At 45.6% G+C, this 15,452-nt stretch overlaps 1 protein-coding gene across 1 annotated transcript in view; it reads left to right on the forward strand.

Moving 5' to 3' along the window:
* cacna1aa (calcium channel, voltage-dependent, P/Q type, alpha 1A subunit, a) overlaps window positions 1-9,836 on the forward strand; it is a gene marked incomplete at both ends in the record, with an annotated part of 229,070 nt that extends 219,234 nt beyond the window's left edge. Inside the window, 4 exon segments of the mRNA XM_084329161.1 lie at window positions 1,739-1,750; window positions 1,752-1,962; window positions 3,374-3,783; window positions 9,009-9,836. Coding sequence (XP_084185287.1) covers window positions 1,739-1,750; window positions 1,752-1,962; window positions 3,374-3,783; window positions 9,009-9,836 — 1,461 coding nt within the window.
* Between the last annotated feature and the right edge of the window lie 5,616 nt (window positions 9,837-15,452).

The raw sequence follows: 15,452 nt of genomic DNA on the forward strand, positions 1-15,452 counted from the left end.
AGACCTTACCTACAATACTACAATGTGAGAGAGAGAGAGAGAGAGAGAGAGAGAGAGAGAGAGAGAGAGAGAGAGAGAGAGAGAGACTGAGAGAGAGAGACCTTACCTACAGTACCACAATGTGTGCGAGAGAGAGAGAGAGAAATGGAGAGAGAGATAGAGAGCGAGAGACCTTACCTACAGTACCACAATATGAGAGAGAGAGAGACCTTACCTACCAGTACCACAATGTGTGAGAGAGAGACATTACCTACAGTACCACAATGTGAGAGAGAGAGAGAGAGAGAGAGAGAGAGAGAGAGAGAGAGAGAGAGAGAGAGAGAGAGAGAGAGAGAGAGAGAGAGAGAGAGAGAGAGAGAGAAGAGAGAGAGAGAGAGAGAGAGAGAGAGAGGGAGGGAGGGAGAGAGAGAGAGATGTATATATATGGTTCCTGTAACGACACGTTATGTGTAGCCACTGGTTCCTGTAACTACAACTCTGGCCTACGCTACCCCCTTTAGTTCTTAGCATCATAGAGCAAAGGAGAACACCACATAGCATACTAGTTTCAACTGAAAATCCCAGTCCAGGTTCTTTTCATTGTCTTTTTATTAGACAGGTATAGTGGAGAGAACACGGTTGGCCCTTATGATCTTCCGTGCACAGGCAGAGGAGGTACAGAAAAGGTACCCCCACTTTTCTCAAATACTATTGGTCCAAAAGACATCAATCAAAGTGTAGACTGTAGAATGGACTGAGAATGAGGTCTGGCTTGAGGAGGTGCAATGTGTGCAGAGTCTACGTTAGGGAGCAAGCAGCGTAAACGAACAACACTTTAGAAACACACCCAAAGAAAACCGCAACCTGTGACCAATTCGGACTTGGCAACCGTGGTGGTGTGGGCACATATATGTATGTGTGTGTGTGTGTGTGTGTGGGTGTGTGTGTGTGTGTGTGTGTGTGTGTGTGTGTGTGTGTGTGTGTGTGTGTGTGTGGGTGTGGGTGTGGGTGTGGGTGTGGGTGTGTGTGTGCATGTATGCGGATACATTCTGGGATCCTCTGTGCTATTCCTATGGGGTCACAAAATCTGCTGGTTCCTCTATGCAAACTACCGTCAATCAATTTATTGATTCATCAATAAATACATAAATAAATCAAACAAACAGGAAATATTAAAGAGAAACCAGCAGATCCGGCTGCCATAATGTAGCCAGATTAGGCTCTGAGCTGAACTGAATTGGCCAGGCCTGGCCCGGTACAGCTTCTACATACCTTCAATGTGTGTGTGTGGCTCTGTACTGCTGTCATAGCTGTCTGCGGCTCAGAAAGGGGTCTCTCGGCTGGGCTAGAGAGACCCCAAGACAGCCTCTATGTGCCTGCATGGCTGGAAGAAGGCACGCTGAAACCGAATGGCTTAGGAGAGGAGGTTTTCTTTTTGTCCGGTCTGGACTGTATCATGTTCAGGGGTGTAAAGTCTGAATGCATGGAAGGCATGGACCCTCTCCTCTTTTATTCCTTCTCTCCTCTTTTCTTTTGTCTCTTTGATCCCCCCCCCCCCCCCTCCTGCCTGAGCAGCATGGCAGGAACATGATTACTAACAAAATGGGGGACATGTTTCATTTCACCTTGTTACAATCTAACTCACATCAACACATGCATCCAACGCGCATCATGACTCACCTCACGCACCGTAGAAGAGCCCTCTCAAACCGGCGTTACACCTCTCACTCTCTCTCTCTCTCTCTCTCGCTCCCGCCAGACCATCACGGACAAACAGTCCGATGAAGCGCTCGGTCTCCTCCTCCCTGGGACACAGCCGGTCTGGGCGGGGCCACAGAGAAAGGGGCGGGCCCGACGACTACGCCATGGAGCGCGTCATACCGGAGGAGGGGGGCGGAGCTACGCGGCACGGCCACCGGCGGAAAGACCGCGGCCACCGGGCCTCAGAGAGATCCCTCTGTCACTACACAGAGGCCGACACAGGTGAGAAACGAGCACGCATGACAACGTACACACACACACACACACACACCTACATACACACATACACCTACACACACATACACACACACATGACACGTACACACACACACACACACACACCTACATACACACATACACCTACACACACATACACACACACATGACACGTACACACACACACACACACCTACATACACACATACACCTACACACACATACACACACACATGACACGTACACACACACACACATGACACATACACACACACCTACATACACACACACACGCATGACACATACAGTATACACACGCATGACACATACACACATGACACACACACATGACACGTACACACACATACACACACACATGACACGTACACACACATACACACACTCATGACACGTACACACACACATACACTTTTACACACGCATGACACGTACACACTAGGGTGTAACGGTATGCAAATGTACCTCGGATTTGAAGTCACGGTTCACGGTTAATTTCGGTACAGTGGGGTACAGTTTGCAGAACGTGGCTTTCCATGTTCCACTCGGGGGTGACGTAGTCTGTGGTGTGCATAGGCTGAACGAACAACATCTGGCCCTTTGCGCAAGTTATACTTTTGGAAGGGGTGAACTTGGGGTTTTTAATTAAGTCTGCATGCAAAAAAAAGGTTCAGCACGTGCGTTCAGTTAGTGGTTAAAGTAACGCTGTATTTATTCGGTACACAGCGTGTACTGAATCGAAGGTCAGGTACAAATACGTATAAAAAAGGATATCTTTTATTAATCCCTCACAGGGAAATTCAAGTGACATACACATACAGCTCATAGTCTCATTAAACAATCATAAAATGTTTACAGTAATAATGGTACAACATAAATTCAAACAGGCATGTACATTTGTTGACACATGTCGACTACAGTATGTCTGAGACAGCGTATGTATAGTCTGTGCCTCGGCGGTACACACACACACACACACCTACATACCGGTACACACATACACCTACACACACATACACCTATCACAAACACATACACCTACACAAACGTATGACACGTGCACACACACACACCTACACACACACATACACTTACACACACGTACACCTATCACACACACATACAAATGTATGACACATGCACACACACACACATACACCTACACACACATACACACACATACACACACATACCCTGCACTCTGACCTCTCTGGTGAAATGCCTACATGTGTGTCTCAGAGGGATATGGAAGAACTATATATAATTTTCTTTTTTAAAGGCAATTAACTAAATCATAATAAATCATAGTATTATTGTGTATTTAAACACTAAACCTCATTGAACTCCACCAAAACCCTCTTCCTCTGCCCTCCTCCTCCTCCTCCTCCTCCTCCATTAGGTCTCGGCACGGACCTGAGCACCACCACCCAGTCCGGCGACCTCCCCCCCAAGGAGCGGGACCGGGACCGGGACCGTGGCAGGCCCAAAGACCGGAAGCACCACCACCATCACCACCACCACCACGGCTCTGTGGAGAAGGAGCGCTACGTGCCGGAGCGAGGGGGAGGTGGAGGGGGTGGCGGAGGGGGAGGCGGAGGGGGAGAGTACGGACACAGGCACTCCCGGGAGAGGGACCACGACCACGAGAGGGAGCGGGACCATGAGAGGGAGAGGGACCATGACCACGAGAGGGAGCGGGACCACGACCATGAGAGGGAGCGGGACCACGACCATGAGAGGGAGCGGGACAGGGACCGACGCTGGTCCCGCTCGCCCAGCGAAGGCCGCGAGTGCTTGGCGCACAGACAGGTGGGCTTCGGGGTGCCAGCGCATGTATGCAAAGATTATTTCTATTTCTTTTAGATGATTTGGAATGAGGATGCCAGGTACAGTACAATTACATGGTAGGAGCATGTCATTTGGTGGTTAACCCGAAGAGACCATACTGACATTACTGTCTTTCAGAGGCTGTAGCAGGCTCAGTCCTGAAGCTTAGAGTGAGGGTACTGATAGAAAGACACCCTTAGGAATCCATTGATACCAACCATATCATGCTAGCTTTTTGGGGGCTAATTAATTATCCAAATGTAGGCAAACCTTTTGCAAGGGAAAAACTGCCATGGCCATTTTCAAAGGGGTCCCTTGACCTCTCACCTCTGGTTCTGTGGGTAGCCACGGGTCCCCCCTTTTTTGGCAGTATAAATTAGAGATGTCCGATATTGGCATTCAAATGTAATATCGGAAATGATCTGTATCTGTATTTTTTTTTTTACCTTTATTTACCCAGTCAAGCAAGTAAGAACAAATTCTTATTTTATTTATTGTCAAAAGTATGCACAATGTTGTGTTAATTCCACGACAAGAGATATGTAATGTTAATTACCTGAAATTAGTCAGGGCGGGATCCACAAAGGATTTGCGCGGCTTTTTCCCAACGCAAAGCTGGTGCATATCGCTCTGAAACTCAGTTTGGTATCCACAGAGGATGTGCAACGGGTGAAATGAGGTGGCAACTGTGTTCCGTCAGCATTGCGTCCGGTGCAATTGGCGCGTATTTAAATGAGGTAATATGGGCAGAACATGTCCCCTTTCTATGCAAACGAGCCATGCTCCGAATCCACAAAGCCTGGCACCAATTGCACCGACAATTCAATTCACAGACAAGGTGGTAAATAAGCGCAAAGCCCTAAACGCTATGGCCGTGTTCACATCTGAAAGTCCACGGATAGTCCGGACTTTCTGGTGGACCAAATGTGAGAATGATACATTGTTTGATTTTGGTTTGCGTTCACACTGCCCTTTTTTGAGCAAACCTAATTTGTAAACAAAGGACATGCAGTCGCCAAGTCGTTCAAATCTATTGGACAGATAATTTTTGGGAAAATCCCGCTCGCACACACACACACTATCTCTCATGCTCGCTCGCTCGCACACACTCGCTCTCTCAGTCACTCGCTCGCACACACACACATACACACACACACCCGCACGCACACTCTCATTCACACTCACTTCCAAAAACCCCACGCTTCCTAGATTAGGTACTCTATAAAGTTCGATTGCGTTCACACCAACAGCAAACCGCACCATGCTCCACTTTGAAAGGGGCCAAGTCCCAACTTTAATCAACAGTATTATGGCATTTATACAGTTTGTTTAACCCTTGTGCCTTGTTAAGTAACTGACAGAGTTGTCACCTTAGTGCATCATGAAAAGATTGCATCACGTTCAAGGTCAAAAAAACTTAATTTGTAATATTTCGTTCCAATTCTTTTTTTATGAATATCACTATGAACCTAACTCAACATATCTATCAAAGATTCCAAATATTTCTGTTTGTAGGGTTATGGTTAGGGTTAGGGTTAGGGTTGGGGTTAGGGTTAGGGTTAAGGTTAGGGTTAGGGTTAGGGTTGGGGTTAGGGTTAGGGTTAGGGTTAGGGTTAGGGTTAGGGTTGGGGTTAGGGTTAGGGTTAGGGTTGGGGTTAGGTTAGGGGACTGTTGAGCACGTGTTGGGGTGGGCACCGGCACAGGGATGAGATTTTACCTTCTCCTAATATTTCTGTCTGGGTAACCCTAACCCTAACCCTAACCCTAACCCCCATGGCAAGAAATAAACCACTATGGACGGTTTGAAAGCTAATATTGTTAACTTTTGTGTTAGAGGGTTTCAAAATCTAATCTTTTCAAATTCTGTGAATATATGTAGCAAACGGACACAATTTCATGACATAATAATCAACACAGCCATCGTTGTACACAGTAACACAAAAAAATATAGGCAAAAAACACAAAATAGTCGCTAAGGGGGCAGAAGAGTTAAACAGGTGAACGTCCTCCGAGCTCTCTCTCTCTGCCTCTCAACTGCGCTGGAGCAGATCAGGGGAAAACTGCGCTGGTATCTCATCCGCGCAATGTCCTTAGAGTGGATAGCTCGCAAAGACGGAGCAGATACCAGGTGCAAACCCTGCGCAGTTAATTCAGCGCCGGAGCCTAATCCGCTAGTATGCCACCGTTGTAAGTCAATGAGGGGACTGCGAGATTTGCGAGTGCTTAAAATATATCTTAACTTATAGCTATGGGTCTAATACACCCGTCGATTATCAGTGAGTTGCTTCCAGTCAACATGTACAAAACGGATAGTTTTTTCATCGGTACATTTCCGTTTTATACCGTTTTGAATATGAGTATAGTTTGGGTGCTTCTGAGTAATTCCAGAGAAAGACGCGATAATAGCCTTTTAGTGGAATACACTAAACACGTTGTAATTTTTCGCCTGATTATCGAATCTTCCTGAAATCGACGCTAGATCATCATTATTATCCTTCCTCGTGCAAGCATGCGATGTGGTTTAGACCGGCACGCCCCGCCCACCTCCCCCTCCCCCCCCCCCCACCACCACCAACGGCACACAGCCACACATACACACACAGAGACAGCGTCGATCGGGGTCGAAATAAATATCAGATCAACGATCAAATTTATATATAGTGTTCTTACCTTGTATCTGATGTAATGCAAAGGAAATAATCCAATTATCTGATCGCCATTCCAAATACTGCTCGTGGAGGTCCGTACCACATTACCGACCGTTTCACAATGACGGGCGGGCGGGGTTACTGTTCCAATGCATCGTTGTATCTGCCTACCTCGCCTGAGTATTTAAACCCTGCACGGCTCGGATCGTCCCAGAAAATAAACTACACCATTCCCAGTGGAGTGTGGTATTTGCCCTTTTGCAAGCTCAGACCCATTCCCAACAATAACATCAGGCTGGATGGAGGAAAATGAATGGATATCGCTAATAAAAGAAATAACGATTAAAACCCGACTATACGCGTGATTGGCGCTCAAGCGATGGCGAGTTAACCCGACTATCATTGTGACTGCCGCTGAATGAGTTAAGGGTGCAATTCTCACCGCGCAATCCATTCTTAGTGGATCCCGCCCTCAGTTTTTTTGGGGGGGAAACCCTGCATATATCGGTATCGGTTGATATCGGTATCGGAAGTTAAGAGTTGGACAATATCGGTATATCGGATATCGGTAAAAAAGCCAATATCGAACATCCCTAGTATAAATGTATTCTTTTTGTCTTTTTTAATATTTCTACATACTGGGGTCCCTAGTCTTGGGTATTGAGACTGTATGGCTTTCCTAGCTATACTAACAATAAAGGGGGGGGGGGGGGGGTTCTGAGCACTTTAAGATTTTCACAAATATAAAGTGCGGTACAAATTGAATTTATTATTATTATTATTCTGAGTACTTTCCAGAATAGAAAATGCTCACCATCTAATGGCAAGAAATGTGTATTCTTACAGGAATCTCCAAATGTCAGTTTTTTCTCCATGGTGTTCCTCCAGGTCCTGGTGTCTTAATGTGCAATTTTGGGGGTGATTTTTTGACCATGTTTATCAAATTGTCTGTTTATTATTACAGATGTATGATGAGAAACTTGACACACAGATTCCCAGATTTCGGATTATGTCACCACTATGTGGCATATACTGTTGACCTGCCATCTCTTCCTAAAGGTCCCCTGCTCCCCCCTAAGAAAATGGTTCTATGGGAGGTGTCTAATGGTCTACACGCTCCTCGTTTATTTATTTATTCATTTATTTTATTATTATCTTTTTTTAAATTTTTATTATTATTCTTAACTTTACTTCTGTGTACACATATGTATAAAGATGTATTGGATTGTGAATACATAAACATATACATAAGCGTGCATTGTCATGGGTGTAATCCCACAGTTCAAACTAAACGTGAGAAAATCATGAAGTCATTGTTGCAACAGCAAAACAAATATGCATGCATGTGTATATTTGAGCACATAAAGAGTCCCCCTGTCTCTCCTCAGCCACCTGTCTCCTATGTTGTCCCCGCTTTTCACCGTCCAATGTCCTATCTAAGTCTTTTCTCTTGAAAGGACAATAACCTCCAATGGCACATAACAAATATAACGAAATGGACAAAACTATATTAAATGAACCATATTATAGCCTATATGTCTGTTTTTGGTGATGTTTTCATATTAACAATGTTTTCAGACCTAACTATCTAAAGACGGTACATTTGTGAGTGTTGTCCATTAACAGTTAACGACTGTAGGGTTTTCGAGGTGATGCATCACGTTCATCCACGCTACAAGTGATTCGGATTGACTTGGGATACTGCGAATACACAAGCCGCCCAAACAAATTTCAAGACGGACTTATTCTTCGTCGGAAAGATTCAAATGCCGTAAAGTAGCTAAAAGGCTGACATGCCGCTTACCGCAAGACACCAAACAGCCACAAGCAATGATGCTACGTACCAACCCAGAAGAGAGGTGATAGAAAAAGAGTAGTTGTGATACATTTCTCACTTTACCTCTGTGTATTAAATATAGTCTTATTCCTTGGAAAAGCAACCCTTTGCATATCACAAAGAGCGTGAATCACAATGGGTTAAAAAGGGGGAAAAGGTGGCTGAGCAGTGTATCCTCACAGCCCCCCCCCCCCCCCTACACACACAGTCGCACACAGACAGCTGTATCACATTAATACTTTTCTTCAGAAATCAACCCTTTACCCTTCTTTTCTCCTGTCGTCTTCTTTGTGTTCTGTGTGGCGTGTTGCTTGTCTCTGTATTCTGCTTTATGGAACCTCCTCTTTTTTTCTGCATCCTCCTCTTTGTTGCTTTTTGATGTCTTTCCTTTCTGCCTTCCTCTCCTCCCCCTCCTCTCCTTTCCTCTCCTCCCTTCCTCTCCTTTCCTCCCTTCCTCTCCTCTCCTTCATTACCACTTCACTCACATTATCATCACTGGTGCTTCTCTTATTATTATTGTTGCTGTGGCTCTTGTTGTATTTTGTTATCTTGCTTTCCTTCTCTCTCTCTTCTCTCTCTCTCCATCTCTCTCTCTCTTCTCTCTCTCTATTCTCTCTCTCTCCATCTCTCTCTCTCTATCTCATCCTCTTCTCTTCTGTCTTCGTTCTGTCGTTGAATTTGTGGTTCGTTCTTTTTATTTGCCTTTTTCACTTTTCGTGTAGGGCAGTAGTTCGGTGAGTGGAAGTCCCGTCCCCTCCACGTCGGGGACCAGCACGCCTCGCCGGGGCCGGCGACAGCTCCCCCAGACCCCCGCCACGCCACGCCCCCATGTCACTTATTCCCCCGTGGTCCGTAAGGCTATGCCCACACCTCCCGGGGTGCCCCAGGGGCGCCTCCCGGCCCCGGCCCCCCGGCGCTTTTCCCCGGAGCCCCCCCAGGGCCAGGGGCCTCCCCCTGCCGGCCCCCCGCCACCCCACCATGGCTCACCCCGTCAGGGTCGCCACCCGCCACCTCGCTGGGGTGACGCGGGAGGAGGGGGGGGCTCCATGGAGGGCGACGGTTGCTTCTACAACCAGGACAACCAGGACTACCAGGACTACGAGCCACGCCACGAGCCGCCCGCCTATGAGCAGAGCCCCGCGCCTGGTGCTAATCCGCACCCTCACCCCCACGCCCTCACCGGCCACACCCTGCCTCCGCCCCCCCAGCCACAGTCCCACAACTCCCACCCCCTCCCTCCCCCCCAGCCACACCCCGTTAACAATCCCCACCCTCATCCCCCGGCCCACCCCCACCCCAACCGCACGTCACCCAGGACTGCCCGCCACGCACCCCCTCCCAGCACCGCCCTGACCGGGCCGGGACAGGCACAGGTCCAGGGTCAGCCTCCGGTCCAGCGCCGCCTGCCCAACGGCTACCGCGCCTCCTCTCCTCAACACGGACCCCCCCACACCGGGCCCCACAAGATCCCCCCGCCAGGGGCCCAGCCCAGAGGGCCCCGCAAGGGCCTGCATGAACCCTACAGCGAGACGGACGATGACTGGTGCTAGCCTCTGGGGAACGTGGCGGGAGGGAGGGAGGGACAGATGAAGGGACAGACGGATGGACAGATGAAGGGATCAGGAGAGAAGACACTGAGCCAGAGCAGTGAGCACTAACAGGGGAAACCAAGGCATGATTCTCTCTTTCCTCTCTATTCCCTTTCATTTTGTTTCCCCTGCTGCTCTGTGTTCCCCCGGGGACGACAGGGCTCTATGGGACGACGGAGCAGAGTGAGGTGGCAGCGGGACCACCGCCGGAGGAGGCAGAGACGAGCCACTGCAGGGTGAGGAGTTCACCAAATGACCCTCCGTCGTAAAATAAAGCTCTCCTGGCGTGAACAAACCTCAAACTCTAGTTTATTCAAAATGGAGGCTGGTGTGTGGTGGGGGGTGGGGGGGTCACACCTCCGGCTGGCGAGCGACAGCCACTTATACCAAGATGTCAAAGAGTTGCGACTAGACAAAAGTCCACTTCACAGTCGAAAAATAAAAATAAAAAAAAGAACAACCACTTTTTATTTTTATTTCTTTTTTTCCTTTTTTTTTTTGCTTCTCAGAACTAACTGGAGTCGTGTCGGTTGCAAAAAAATATATATATGTAAACACCAACCCTCCCACCAGGGGGCGATATTGATGAGTTTTATCATCTGTGTTTACTGTTAAAACAAAGAACTGCACAGACAAATGAGCCCTCCGCCTGTGTGTGGTGAGAGGGGTTAAGCGGGCGGGGCGGGGCAGGGCAGGTTGGGGAGGGGACAGGGCAGGTCGATGAGGCTCACCCACATCACTGGAGAAGGAGAGGGGGTGGGTTGGGTCGGTGATGGGTTAGCCCCCCCCCCCCCCCCCCCCCCTGCTCAAAAAAGAAAAAAATACCCAACCCACCCCCAACCCAGGAGAAATTAAACATGAAAAAAAATAAAAAGTGGATTAGAGGAGGACTCTCAGAAACAAGAACATAAAAAAACAAAAACTAAATTGAACTGTTTTCTGCTGTGTTTCTTCTACTCCTGCGGCTGCTTCTTTTTTTTTTCCTCCTCTTCTTCTTCTACTACTTCTTCGAAAACATTGAAGCTTGAATCTTCTGTTGCACTCCCGCTCAGCTTGGGTTTTTTAAAGGTTAAGAACTCGCGGGCTGTGGCTTCACCCTGTGGAATCCTGCATGAATGATACGACGACGACGACAACGACGAGAAAACAACACAGAAAAAAAATTATATTAATTATAACAAAAGAGAATCTACTGTATGTAGGGGTAGTGGTGTGTGTGTGGGGGGGGGGGCGTTCCTTGGTCCCGTTTCTGTAATCTGAAGGTTCTTCTCTTTCATTCAAATGCCATTCTCTCTCTCTCTCACCTCCCAATGGCACCGCTCTCCCACACCGTCCTTCATGCTCCAAATGAATTGAGAGAAGAGAGTAGAGAGAGGAAGAGATATGAGATGTGATTATGTCGCGAGAGGGCAAGGAGTGATGGTCCAATTGGCTCGTTCATCCATATTTCGTGCCAAATTATTGCGGCAGACACCCGCTGAGACCAAACAGCCTGATGAGACTGATCGTTATCAAGAGAAGTCGATTATTATTATTATTATTATTTATAAAAAAAATGTTAACTGATTCTAAGGCCTTTACTGGGAACATGTGGTGACTGGAGGAAGGGAAAGTGCATCGCTTCATCCTTATTGGTGTAGCCGTTCGACGAATCAGCAACGTCTCGACGTCTTCCAGGGTTAAACAAGCGTTATTGGAGAGAAAGAGAGAAAGAAGCGGGAGAAAGGAGAGAATCTTTTCATCTTTGTTTTTTTGTTTTTTGTAATTGATGGTGACAGTGGTCTTCTATCTAGATAATACAATTGTTCTTAACGATGATGTTATGATGATGATGATGATGATAATGATGATAGTGACTACGGCGATGTTCACGTTTGTGAGAGAGAATCTGATTTGGTTTCTTCATCTGTGAGTTTTGTTTCATCTGTCATTGTTGTCAGGCGGGATAGTCGTGTCTATGTCCACTGGTCCAGTCGCTGGGTGGAGCTCTGTGTGGAAATTGCATAGTGGGGGAAATGACTCTGCAGGCGAAAGAACACGGCTCAGAGCAGCCGATCAGCTCCTCCCTTGTATTCATTCTCAAGACAAAGGGTTACATGATCAGGACTGTGGGTAAAATTATATATTGAGCCTTAACAACATTTCAAATACACTTTACTCACTTGTGTCGAGGGTTCAGGTTAGCGCGGTGGCCTGTCGGTTAGTGAGACGGCCCCTTAACCTGAAGGTTGCAGATTTGATTCCCGTAACAGCCATCCCCTTGAGATCAAGTTGAGTGAAATATCAAGTCGAGACCCTGAACCCCTCCAGAGACACTACTAATTGCTATAACTTTGCGCTCTGAGCCCTCTGTTGAAACAACTCCATGTATGTACGTGTCAGAGGAATATAATTACCCTGTGTGTAATATGCTGATAGATTTCTTTACATTTTTACACGCACAACAAAAGGATTTGGGATTAAAGCTTTAACGTTTAAATGTCCGAACTCGTCACGAGGGTATGAAAAGAAAGAGCGGGTCCACTCCACCGCAATGTCACATTGCAAGATACAGAGCTCCACTACCCACTGTGGCCTCTGGGTGGCACTGTATGCAATGCATTGCAACATGTCCTTTTGTAATTCTCCTGTACTTCCCTTGAATTCTGATTCCATGTTGTTGCTTTTTTGTTGTTGTATTTCGTTTTTTTTTTTTTTTATCTGCGCACTGTCTGGGAGAAAGGGTTTTTAGCTAGCTAGTTCTCTCACTGGTAGAGCACCTCATTGATGTTCACCACAATGTAAACGCAGCCAGTCCAATTACACAGGGACCTGTAATCACACAGCCAATCAACAACTGGGGGAGGAGAAACGATGACCAGGTATTTTTCTGCCGAACTCAGTGTTCTGTATGTTCTTCCTCTGTGTGTGCGCGCGCGCGCGCGCGTGTGTGTGTGTGTGTGTGTGCCTCTGTGTGTGGGTGTGCCTCTGTGTGTGTGCCTCTGTGTCTCATTAACACGTAACACACCACTGCCCACTCTTTCTTTACCCCCCCCCCCCTCTTTAAATGTCAGAATTGCCATGAGATACCTTTAAGTTATCATTATTATTTTCTATTATAATTAATTATATATTATTTTAATATTATTTAAAGGTGCTATAGATAACGTTCTGTCACTAGATGTCGCACTAGAGCACCACCATGTCAAATAAAAACAATGGTGTACTGGAGTACATAGGGTACAATAATTATCGTACACTGCACCATCAAACTAAATTCAGGTCAAACTAGTTGTTGCAGATCAAATACACCCTATTTTTCACATAAAATGTTAGAAACATATTTTAGGTTCAACTTTAGTTTGAAAAAGAGAAAGTTGACGAGTGAGCAAGCCGCCATTTTCTTTTGGAAAACAGGAGCGAAGAAACAGGAACTTCTCAACTAGCAGCATGTTTATCCAATCAGGTGCATTCCACGAGGGGAAATGGGAAGTAGGGAGGGGGTACATGCATGCAACATGTAAATAACATGCATATAACAACATACATTTTGGACCCGTCAGAATTTTGTAATGAGAAATTCATAATCAATCTTTTTATTTATTTATTTATTGTTTTGGGGGGGGGGGGGGCACACAATACTTCCACACCTCTCTAAAAGCTCTGTGGATGTATGTTTTTGTTTTTTAATGATTCGTCTACATAAAAGTGTTATCTATGGCTGCTTTAATGATAACAATACAGTGATCAAAATTCAGTTGCCTCTGAGTCGTCTGCATTCTTCATAACCCATACAGTAGGCTACATGTTGACACGTGTTGAGGAAAATAAAAGCTGCCTATCTGTGTTTTTCCAACCGTGATGGAACGCCACAGACATTCATTTGTCACATTACAACACTGAAAAGCACACTCAATATGTACTGTAGCACCTGACTTCTGCATGTGCGCGTGTGTCTGATAAATTTTTATTGGTACTTTTTGTTCACTTAATTTGCTGTCTCAAGAGGTATGTTGTCACGTGTCCGGATTTCAGTTCACAGCATCATTTGTGTGACAACTTGAACTTTTATGTGTGTGTTTGCGTGAGCGTCTGTATGCGTGTGCGTGCGTGTGTGTGTGACATCAGTAACCCCAGTGCCCCACCCTGAATGAAATATGTAGAGCCCCCTAAAAACGATCACCGCCCATTGTGTCATATGCTGACTAATACAATTCACAAACACACGTTAACTGACAACACTATGACTTCAGAAAGCAATGTACAAGCCGCTATGGGGGGAGGGATAAAATAAAATACACAAGACATTTTAAGTAAAAAAAAGAAAAGACAAAAAAAAGTTCTAGTTCCAGAAATGCATGTGCTATGTGCATGCCACACCGTGGGTGAATAGTCATCTTCAGGACATACAAGAAAAAGCAGAATAATGAATTCAGAGAAATAATAATAATTATAATAAAAAAAGATATATAGATAGATGTTTTTAAAAAATAGCCACATGTTTCCTTTTTTCCCTTCTATTTTTGAGAACAAAAAATAATGAAAAAATACCCCCCAAAAAAATCTAAAGACAGAAAACTTAAAAAAATAATAATAATTAATTTAAAAAAAATAAAGATTTTAAAAAAGAGACTTTGGTGAGGAGTCAAATTCTCGTTTTGTTTCTTTCTTGGTTTACTGTACGGACATGAGGTTGACTCACAACACAACAATGTTCAGGACACCACAAAAAAAAGAACTCCTGTTTCTAATGAGAAAAAAAAATGAAGAAAAGATAGTACAGTTCAAAAGATGGTGGTATATTCTCCCTCCTACTGTTTGAGGGTTGGGGTGATGATGGTGGTGGTGGGGAGGGGCGGGAGCTAGCCAGAAAATCTGATGATGTACTCCATTCAACTGGCTGTGGAACCTATGATCTCTCACTCACTCCCTCTCTTCTCTTGCTGTCTCTCTCTCTCTTACTCGGTTTCTCTCTCTCTCTCTCTCTCTCTCTCTCTCTCTCTCTCACTCTTATCTGACACACTCTCAAACTAATCTCACCGCTATTTCTACCAGTGCATTTTGTAATTCCAAACAGAATTCTTCCTAAGGAATAATAAAAAAAAAGAAAGAAAAAAAAAACTAAACAAAACAAAAAAACAGAGAGAATGCACACTGGCCTCCTGGAGATCTGTTCATTTATTTGGTTTGTTGTTTATGTGTGTTTTTATTAGACAGTGTGATCATGTGTTCTGGGTCTGTATGCACAAAGTATTGGTAAAAAGGGACAGCCCTACCACTGCCTCGATATCCAAACATACTGGGATAATAGCACATAGTCATAGACCATAGATACTAGCACATAGACCATAGATACTAGCACATAGACCATAGATATTAACACATAGACCATAGATACTAGCACATAGACCATAGATACTAGCACAAGTAGCACATAGATACTAGCACATAGACCATAGATACTAGCACATAGACCATAGATACTAGCACATAGACCATAGATACTAGCACATAGACCATAGATATTAACACATAGACCATAGATACTAGCACATAGACCATAGATACTAGCACAAGTAGCACATAGATACTAGCACA

The sequence above is a fragment of the Notolepis coatsorum genome (assembly GCF_963971535.1).
Source record: "Notolepis coatsorum genome assembly, chromosome: 14".
Taxonomy (NCBI): Eukaryota; Metazoa; Chordata; class Actinopteri; order Aulopiformes; family Paralepididae; genus Notolepis; species Notolepis coatsorum.